Source organism: Lygodium microphyllum, chromosome 25 (assembly GCF_053477565.2).
Source record: "Lygodium microphyllum isolate KBCC chromosome 25, Lygodium_microphyllum_v1.1.10, whole genome shotgun sequence".
Lineage (NCBI taxonomy): Eukaryota > Viridiplantae > Streptophyta > Polypodiopsida > Schizaeales > Lygodiaceae > Lygodium > Lygodium microphyllum.
The window spans coordinates 99,295,912-99,307,000 of NC_141159.1; the positions used below are offsets into that span (position 1 = coordinate 99,295,912).

An 11,089-nucleotide genomic window follows, 5' to 3' on the forward strand; every position below is an offset into this window, starting at 1 on the left:
TTTAGTGACAGATTTAATAAAGGAAGGCCCGGTCACACATTGTGACTGTTGGAGTTCCCATTTCTTGTCTCTCTCTTCCTTGCTCTTGCTCTCGCGCCATAGCTCTCGAGTGCAAGCTTCGATCCGTCTCACCTTTCAACTGGTATGAGAGCTTGGCTTCCTGACTCTTAAACTTGGCTCGTGGCATTCTCAGCTTTCCATTGACTCCCCACTCGCATTGGGTCTCCTTCCCAGCAGCTATAGCTCATTCCCTTGAGCTCCTGTCACTCCCCGACTTCCCGGCTTCTTCCCAACCTATTGAGGCACCATCAGGGTATTGACATTGAGGTATTGCTTCATTATTTTAGAGATTTATCTCAGTCCATAGGTCTAGGTAAACAGGGTTTTCACAAGTTGTGGGTAGCCATAGCTCACACCTCTTAGAGCTTCCTTCACCTGGATCTTGCTTCCATCCTATCAAGGCTTGCTGAGGCTTGGTGTAGGCCTTCTTTGGTCCCCATTTGTGCCCCCTTTGGACCCCATTTTTGACACGTGGGACAGCAAACTTCCCAGCCAGCTCACGTTTTTTTTTGCTCCTGTTTCAAAATCTGGCCCAAAAATCACTCTTTTTGTCATATCTCAGGCATTCGGAATCCGATTCAGGCAAGGTAAGAGTCTAAGTTGGGGTTTTTACACGCTCCGGACGAGATGGTGATGTTGGATTTGCCAAATTCTGATGATAAATATTTTGTAATAAATTTTAGGCCTGAGACAGCATGTATTTGTATGCCTATGGCTTATGTGATGCTTCTACTGATGTCTATTGATACCAAATCGCTTGTGGATGTTATGCCTCTTATGTGAGATGCATTTGGAGCTGATTTAGCTCAGCCATTGACTATTTTGAACAATCCTAGATCTGTCCAAAATAGGGCAGCCACCTGTTACTTCAATTTTATGCTTACAGGTCTTGGCATTTGATGCACGATTATGCCCGATTGGTGCCTATACATACAGGAATGTATGCATATGGTTTGCCTATGGATTTGAGCTTGGATTGAGCACTAATATGCTCAATTTACAGAGGTTATATGCTGCTGGAAACTTCAGGGCTGAAGCTATTTATGCTACAGTTGGGTTATGCCTATTGGTCACGGGGTGCTCCCAGCTACTCATATGATGTCATGATGTATTTGGACTATGCCACATGTCTTGTTTATGCTCCGAAATGCTTTTGAGCTGAGATTAGAGCTCGATTTGGGTTTGACTATCACTTATTTGCAGCTGGCATTTCATCTATGGCATGGTTTATGCCTAGGCTACCCAATACGGGTTATGATGTCTTGGTGAATGCTTTATGCTTTGGCTGTGGATAGCAGTTGTTTGAGCTCATCTCGACATTCATTTGAGTATTCCCTTGAGTAGTTGGACATTGACTTGGATTTTTCCGTTACGACTTGGCTTTTTCCATTATGACCTTGGATGCTATTGAGGCATTGTCTTGGTTACTTGTCTTTGGTACTTTGACTTGGTTTGCTTGAGCTGTTAAGCTTGTTTATCCACCTTTTGAGCCAGTGGGAGCATCTTGTATGCTTGACTGACATTGAGTAGGAGGTTTATGCTATTTGAGCATTTTGTAGATACTTGAGACTTTGGGATCTATTACACTTACATGTTGCATGGTTCATGCACTGATATCTTGGAGTTGCTTTTGACCTGAGCTTGGGCTTTGCACTCTTGTGAGCATACACCTACTGGTGTCACATCTTGCCAGTGTTATGTATACTTTGCCCTACTATCTAGGGGGTATGCCTACTCACCGACGGATGCTTTGGTGACATGTTTTGGTGTTTGCTCACGTTCTTGATGACTGTTTGGTGCTGATTTATGCCCGTTTATGGCTAGTTATGTCTTGGTTGTCATTTGTTGACTTGGTGCAGTGATTTAGTCAGAAATTGACTCTCACAGTACCCTGCTGTCATTTATTACAGCAAGCATATAACTCCATATTAACATGGATTTTTCATGCTGAAATATTATGAAATGATGTACTTTCACTAGTACTTGGTGGGCAGCAGCTTTGGTTACACTTTTCTCGCCATTTTCTCTTGATTTTGGTGATTTTTTAGTCATTTTCTGTAGTAAACAACAAGCAGTTTTAAATTGTCTGCAGTCTCCCAGCCTGCATTATGGCAAGTTCATCCACTAATCATGCTATTTTCAACATCATTAAGCTTGATGGTACAAATTACTCTTATTGGAAGAGCCAGATTTGGTAGGTATTGGTGCAGAAATCACAGATCAAACCTTTGAGGTTGAGCGAGCATCCGCCTACAACTATGCCAGATGAGGAATGGCTTGAGCTTGATGAGTTATGCAAGTCCACTATTGTATTATCTCTCACAGAACAGGTTCATTACAATGTATTTGAGGAAGAACAGAGTGCATGGCAGTTGTGGGATAAAATCAAGAATCTCTATGACAAGAAAAGTCCAGCGAGTCAAATGTATTGGCTGAAGCAGCTTATGGATCTGCACATGAAGGAGAATGTGACTATGTCTACTCACTTGAGCCAGTTCCATGCTATACTCAAGAACTTGACTTCGCAGGACATCACTTTTGCAGAGGATGTCACTCCTCTTTTCTTGCTTGGTACTCTTAATGAGTCATGGGATGTATTCCGCACTGCATTATGTGCCTCTACTGCTACCTTGAAATTATCTCATGTTGAGAGTGCTCTTCTGTAGGAAGAGATTAACCGTAAGAATTTGGATGCCTCTCGTGTGTCGCATGCTATGACAATTAGAGGCAGGACTGATGGATATGGAAAGCATGACAGTGCTCTCTTGATATTGTGGGCATTGGTGATGTTAGGCTGCAGTTTCCTTCTGGCAGCAGTTTTGTTATGTAGGATGTACGTCATGTACCTGCTTTGACACGCAGTCTCATGTCTGCTGTTGTTGGACAGCTTGATGATGCAAGTTATCATGTATCTTTTGGAGACTCTGCATGGAAGATCACTCATGGCAGACTTGTGATTGCGAGAGGTGCCAAGGCTAGCAGCCTCTATCCCTTGATTGTATCCGCTTCTTCCCTTGATCATGTTTTGTTTGTGGGTTCTATCCCACATGTATCTCTTTGGCATGCCCGTTTGGGCCATATGTCTTTGAAGGGAATGAAAATGCTTTCTGGTTTGCAGTACTTACTGCCCCTTGATTATGCATGTTTTGATTCATGTGAGCATTGTCTTTATGGCAGGCAGACTAGGTCTACGCATAAGAAGTGTGGTAGGCTACGCATGAGTGAGCCCTTGGCATTGGTACATTCGAATGTCTGTGGGCCCATGCCTTGTTCGTCTATGGGTGGTGCCAAGTATTTTGTTACTTTCATATATGATTTTTCACGGAAAGCTTGGGCTTATCCCATTAAGCTGAAATCCGATGTCTTGGTTGTGTTTCAGATATGGCTCACTTTTCATCACTAATAGTGATTCTAATCATTGATTAATCTTCCCTAGGGTTTGTTGCAGACTTGGAAGCTCCCTGTTTCAGATATGGCTCACCTTTCATCAGTAACAGTGATTCTAATCATTGATTAATCTTCCCTAGGGTTTGTTGCGGACTTGGAAGCTCCCTGTTCAGGTTGGACGCACTTATTCAATCATAATATTGGTATAACTAAGTTGTGGAAGGTGTTTTATATCTTCAAGAGATTAAGTGGTTCATTCAAATCATTTCTCCTAAATGCTTAACTCTCATTATCTCACTATTGAACATTGTAAGACTATGTGTTAGGAATAAACACATAGATCATTTTCTTCTCTTCGTCTAATCTATTTGTCTAAGTGCACACATTAATTAGTTTTAGCTTGCTATCCACTTGGATTAAAACATCATTTTAATTGCTTCTGCTTGTATTGCCTAGATTGTAAAGGATTCGATACTTCCATTGCCTTGTGCAATCGATAAGACCTTCCTATCATGGCCTATGTTGATATGAAGCCTCAAATTCGCAAGTATGATGGGAGAGACTTCCACCCATAGCAAGTGTTAATAATATGTAAAACAATGGAGAGGGGTTATTGTCCCTTCATCAAAGGCACCAAAGCCATTGATCCATCTAACCCTATGGATGTTGAAGATAATGAAAGAGCCCACGCTATAATAATGTTATATATGGATGAATCCTTAATTCACTATATTGAGAAGTGGAATGAACTTGAGAAACTGTATAGTGCAAGAGGAAAGAATTTCAAAATCTTACTCAAAATAGAATTCTTCAACTTGGAATGCAAGCAAGGAGAAGACCTCGGAAACTTCATTTCCCACATGTCAAAGGGTTTGATGGCTCAATTAGCTTTAGTTCAAGCTCTAGTTTTGTTGAAGAAGATGCCATTGCAATACACTTGAAAACCGCAAGAAAAATCTTTTCAACTCTTGCCACTACTATAACAAATGTACCAAATCCTACACTTGAAGGTGTCATTCAGTCTTATTTGGATGAAGAGAAATAAAAAAGAAGGTAGCATCTACCTTAACAACATGTGGACAACTCTTAGTTCAAACTGTGACTACTAAATATCCCAACAAAATGAAGTGCAACAAATATAAACAAATAGGGCATGTCACTAGTAAATGTTCAAACTCTCCTGAAGTTCCCAAAGAATTGGAGGTCAACTATGTCTCCAAAGCATTTGAGGACCAACATTTCTTGTATCTGGTGTATGATCTTTCCACAAACATCCATGTAGCCTATTTTATAAAGTCATCCCATTGATTCATTTTGGGGGGGAGGGGGGATCATTTACATGCTATGTAATCCAATATCACCTTGGCATTGAGGGGGGTGTTAGAAGTGTAGCATGGAAACCGTAAGTAAGCAAGGGTGAATGAGGGAAGATGAGGTGTGAATGAAGTAGATGGCAGGGGAAACCCTAACCCTAGCCCACAGTGAGGCTATATAAACAGCTTGGACGTCACTGTCAAGTGAAGAGATAGCATACTAGTTGTACTTGTGAGCAACATACTAAGCAAGATCTTCTTCTTGTACTTAAGCTCTCTCTCCCTACTATGCACACATCTTTAGGCTCTCACTTTGATTCCGATTTTCAACACCAACAGGGGTTTGAAGTTTCCCTTTGGCCTTCTTTACCTTAGAGAATATTGTCTTTTCAGAGAAAGGGAGAGGAACTTGATAGAACATAGATATTGCTAATATGTACTGGAAATGGACAACAATCTACTATGCAACTACAATATGACCCTAAAAGGAAAATGGATGTAGAATACAAATCTTAGTACATTTCATCCAGGACACTAAGACCCAATTTTATAGTTCTTTTATCTTTGGCAGATTTGGAAACTTCAGCATCATGAAGTTCCATCTTTTTGCTTTGAAAGCGGAACATGGGCTCACGAGTCACAGACTACAGTCACTTCATATTTTCAGCCGCCTTTTTCCCTTAAAACATTAGGAGATTCCAGAATGTGGTTGTGTATCTCTCGGTGTGCAATATCAGATATAGGAAAAAACACCACTACCGTGGAAAAGCGTGGGGGCGGAAGCCTGGAAGATTTTTTTGAGGTTGACTAAAGAGACTGTCAACGTCACCGAGACGTCAATGTCGAAGACACAATCGATCGGATTATGGCGATGCTTGGGAGGAGCGTTGACCGCGGCGACGAGAGGGTTAAGGCTCCTCTGAAGGGCTAGAGTGATGCGGCGGACGAAGGCCTTGGGGGGCGCCGCTGGGGCTGCCGCGTGTGCGTCTAAAAGGAGAAACGTTCGATTAATCACAGGCAGGGAAGGGGCACGCTTGGCAGGGGTAACACCCATGAATCTACTTCTAACAGCATAGAAAGGGCTAGATATTCGATGGAATAGCATTGGTTTGATATGAATTCTAAATCGTATCGATAGCGTACGAGTGGTCGCATTTGCCATTAGGGAGTGGGACGCGGCTACGGAGAGAGTCGTCAGAGGGCAGAGGAGGCATGGCTGGAGCGCGATTTCAAGAGTCGGGGACCCGATGAGTACATATAAGAAGGGAGGAGTGGTGGACGGGGAAGGGCATCAGAGCTGGACGCAGCGCCAGTAGACTTCGTGTTGGTCTCAACTAGCTGTCGCCGGCCTAATCTGGAGTCCTGTTGTATTAGCAGCGCCCGAAAGATTAATCGATCCGGGCTGGATCAGCAGACATGGCTGCCTCCGGGATCGGGACTGTTGGGGGAGACCCGGGAATGTCCATGCACGGCGTGACAGGCCGGGAGGCTACCTTCCCTCTCTCGGCGCTCAATGTGGATCACAGCTCCATCAAGGAATTGGCGGAAGCGGAGCGGGCCGATCCGGGTCACAAGTTCTCCCTTCCGGTGGACTCCGAGCACAAGGCCACCAAGATCAAGCTATGGTCGTTCTCGAAGCCGCACATGCGGACCTTCCACCTGTCCTGGATCTCCTTCTTCACCTGCTTCGTGTCCAGCTTCGCGGCCGCGCCGCTGCTGCCGGTTATCCGCGACAACCTGGACCTCACCAAGAGGCAGGTCGGCAACGCCGGGATCGCGTCGGTGTCGGGCTCCATAGCCTCGAGGCTGCTGATGGGAGCCCTGTGCGACCTGGTCGGGCCGCGCTACGGCTGCGCGTTCATGGTGATGCTGACGGCGCCGTCGGTGTTCCTGATGTCGGCGGTGTCGACGGCGACGGGGTTCATCCTGGTGCGCTTCTTCATCGGGTTCTCGCTGGCGACGTTCGTGTCGTGCCAGTTCTGGATGAGCTCAATGTTCAACGCGGAGATCGTGGGGACGGCCAACGGGACGACGGCGGGGTGGGGGAATCTGGGCGGGGGGGCGACGCAGCTCATAATGCCCCTGGTCTTCGACCTCATCCGAGGGCGGGCCATCGGCTCGCCGGACTTCGTCGCGTGGCGCCTGGCCTTCTTCGTCCCGGGCACCATGCACATCATCATGGGCCTGGCCGTCCTGACGTTGGGGCAGGACCTCCCCGACGGCAACTACACGGACCTGAAGAAGGCCGGTGCGCAGGTGAAGGACAGCTTCTCCAAGGTCTTCACCTACGCCGTCACCAACTACCGCACGTGGATCTTCGCCCTCTCCTACGGCTACTGCTTCGGCGTGGAGCTCACCATGGACAACATCATCGCCCAGTACTTCTACGACCGCTTCAACCTCAACCTCCACACCGCCGGCATCATCGCCTCCATCTTTGGCATGGCCAACTTCTTCTCCCGCCCCTTCGGCGGGGTGCTCTCCGACTACGCCGCCCGGAAGGCCGGCATGAGGGGCCGCCTCTGGGCGCTGTACATCGTGGAGTCCCTGGGCGGCGTCTTCTGCATCGTGCTGGGGCTGCTGAACAACCTGGCCGGGGCCATCACGGCGATGATCGTCTTCTCCATCTTCGCGGAGGCCGGCGCGGGAGCCACCTTCGGCATCATTCCCTTCATCTCACGGAGGTACGTATACTGCATACGCTTAAGTAATAAGACTCCTTCGCAGCGGCGATTCAATGTGGCAGTGGGATCGGCCAGACGAGTTCTTATTTAACATTTCCCATCGTTCTTCTTCATCTTCAACCTTAGGTTACAATAGGCACATAAAAATGATATGATGACACGATGAATTGCAGGTCTTTGGGAATCATCTCGGGCTGCACAGGGGCGGGAGGAACCTTTGGTTCCATGCTGACGCAGCTGCTCTTCTTTACGTCGTCGAGCTACTCGGAGCAGACAGGCATCATGTACATGGGGATAATGGTGCTGTGCTGCACGCTGCCTCTGGGGCTGGTGTATTTCCCGCAGTGGGGGGGGATGTTCCTGCCGCCGTCCAAGAAGCCCGACGCCACGGAGGAGTCCTACTACGCCAAGGAATGGTCCGCCGCGGAGCAGGAGAAGGGCATGCACCACGCCAGCATGAAGTTCGCCCAGAACAGCCGCGGGGAGCGCGGGCGCAAGATCGCCCCCGCCGCCCTCACCCCTCCCAAGGGCACCACGCCAGCCCGCGCCACAGTCTAAGCTGGCTACTTACCACCCACCCCCTAATCTCACCACGAATAACTCGACTCTCTTTGGAGTTGCCCCAAGTAAAGTTGAAGCAGCCTCGTCCTCCAATTCTCTCCTTACCCCTAAGGCTTCGCTTTACTTGCTCCACTTCAAGAACTTAGTCTAGTCAATTTGTGGTGTGGCCCACGGCCCTAATTACCCTCTATTTTAGTTTTGATGATGTTGTATATTGTGACCACATATGCCACTACCTTGATGGCGCCCCTTTTTTGCCCACATTCATGTACCCTACCAAAGAACTGGCTCCTCCAACTTGGCCATTCAAGACGACGACAAGTCGAATCAATTCCCTTTTGAAGTTCTATACACGCATGCCCTAACATGCCATTCCTAGCCATGTGCTTCTATATTTATCAATACACTTAGGATTGCTCAATTATTTCACGTATGAATGTTATGTATAGTCATTTATGTTTGCTTTGTGTGTGTGTGTGTGTGTGTGTCTCTCTCTCTCTCTCTCTCTCTCTCTCATTCATCAATGTTGTCACCTTCATGTAGCTAAAAGTCACACAAACACACCCATAAATAAAAGGTAGTGGCGTAGACATATATGTGAAATGATTAGTCAAAGTAGTTGTATTTGATTGGATAAGGTAGGTTTCATGTGTGAGATCCAAAATGTATGAAAGTCCTTGTAATTGATTGGATAAGGTGGATTTGGTATGTGAGATCCAAAACATCGGCTAAATTGCTCAATAGTTAACTCCTATCTCGTGTATGTTGCATATGGCCATCTATTTTGCTTTGTCACACATACTCTAATGTCGCCTTCATATCCTATGTACACTCGCTACAAAGTCACCAAGGTACAACCATAAAGTAAAAGTTGCAATGTGAACATATATAAAAGTTGGTTGGTCAAAGTAGTAGTACTTCATTGAATAAGGTGGATTTAGTGCATGAGATCCAAAACACAGGCTACATTACTCAATTATTTCACTCCCTTCCCATGTATGCTATATATGGTCATCTATTTTGTGTTCACACACACTTCAATGGTGTCTCACTCACATTGTATGTACACTAGCCAAGATGTGAAATGCACATTTCTAAATTTAACTTAGTAAGGTATATAGTAATTAGTTGGTCAAAGTAGTAGTACTTGATTGGATATTAAGGTGGATTTAGTGTGGGAGATCCAAAACATAGGCTACAATTTCTTTTTAAACTTTGGAACCCCAAAGATTGGGGCCCACATCTCGTGCATTGTACAATTCTAATTGCATGGTGGTTTGCATGGTTAAGTTCGATTGTGAAAGATGTAAAAGCTCTAGGAGGGTCCCATTTTGTCACTATGATTTAGTGTGGAAATTTCGGGGATACAAAAAATTTGGTTTAGAATCTTGGTCTACATTATTATAGAATTTGTATCTATCTCAATGTAGAGTACTATAGAGTTTGTATCAATCTCAATCTAGAATAGTGTAGAGTTGTAATATATTCAAGTCATTGGATAGAGAGATGCACTTTGAAGCAAGGAATGAGGTATATATCTTATTAATATATCACTATATAATGACAAAAAAAAAACATAAAGCCTACTAGCATTTATATTTATTTCTTGTCGAGTACATGTTCTTTAATTATTTTCTAATGAAATTCCTCATAAGGAAACAAATACTAACGTGATATGAATGTGTCCACACCCATGCAAACCGTGTGAGTCATACATTAGTAGCTTACTTTTTTTCTAAGGAAAATCCTCACAAGGGCAAAAGTTACATATCAATATGGACATGCCAATAACTATGCAAAATGTGTGAGTTGTACACTTGTTGGTCTAGTTGGGATAATATGCTTACTACACTGGTTATACTTTATTTTTGACCTTAAGTTTTAAAATATTTACATAACGACATAAACTAGTAAGTAGGATTTTGGTGAATGTTGAAGAGACTAAGCTAGGGATAGTTATAGATAATATTATGAGCCCTTTAGCTATGTTTGAAGAACCCTGTGGATGTACTCCTTTTGTGACAAGTAGAGGAGACCCTTAGAGTGATCGCATGTGATGCATATCCCAAGAATATGTGAGGCTTGTCCTATGTCCTTCATCTAAAAGCTCTTTTTGAGCTGATTTTTCAAGGCATCCAGGTTATCATGAGCACTCCCAGCAATCAACCTGAAAGTATCAAACGGATGGTACCATTCCTTAGGTGTCTACTTAAGGGCATAAAGGCTCTTTCTCAACTTGCGCACTAGGTGTTCCATTCCTTTTTCCTTAAAGCCCTTAGGCTGATGTATATAAATCTCATCATGCAAGTCTCCATGATGTAAGAAAGCCGTCTTTATATCTACCTGATAGAGGTCTAGATCTAGTTGCACAAACAAAGCCAATACAAGCATCGGGTTGTCAACTTGATGATAGGAGAGAAGACTTCATCGAAGTCAACACTATGCTTCTGTTTAAAACCCTTAGTAACCAATGTGGCCTTATAAGCTGGCTTGGGGTATCTAGTGGTACTTTTCAACTTGTACACCCATTTGCATGGCAAAGTAAGTTTTTCACTAGACAAAGGAACCAAATCTCACGTATGATTTTTCTACAGTGAGTCATATTTTGACTACATGGCTCTTTCCTTGGAGGGACTATCACCTCTACGCATGGCCTCATCATAGGTAAGAGGCACACAAGCATTTGTTACCATAACATGATCCATAGAGGGTGCAAATTCATCTGGTTAATGTATATCTCTAGTCTTGAAATATCACCCTTTTTTGTACCTCAATGACTTGCTTAGGCTGCTTATCATTTTCTCTTCATGGAAAGCAACATCATGGCTGCGGATGACCTTCTGAGCAGCTTGCAAATCCCATAGACGATACCCCATCTCACTTGCATCTCCATAACCAAGAAAGATGCATTTCACAGACTTAGGATCCAACTTATAACACGTTTCCTTGGGACCATGGTAGAAAGCCTCATAACCAAAGACACGCAAATGAGCGTAGGATTGAGGCATTAGGGGAGTTTTGAGGTCTCGAAAATGCCTTTTAGGATGTGGAGAGAGAGTGCTCTAGACCAATAAGAGCAAAGCC

At 44.6% G+C, this 11,089-nt stretch overlaps 1 protein-coding gene across 1 annotated transcript; it reads left to right on the forward strand.

Annotated features, from left to right (window-relative positions):
- Positions 1-5,702: 5,702 nt before the first annotated feature.
- On the forward strand, positions 5,703-8,151 carry LOC148014545 (high affinity nitrate transporter 2.4-like). The gene is made up of 2 exons (XM_087666410.1): positions 5,703-7,444; positions 7,618-8,151. Exons 1-2 carry the CDS (start codon positions 6,177-6,179, stop codon positions 8,000-8,002), a joined length of 1,653 nt encoding a protein of 550 aa, XP_087522536.1. The 5' UTR covers positions 5,703-6,176; the 3' UTR covers positions 8,003-8,151.
- Positions 8,152-11,089: the final 2,938 nt, after the last annotated feature.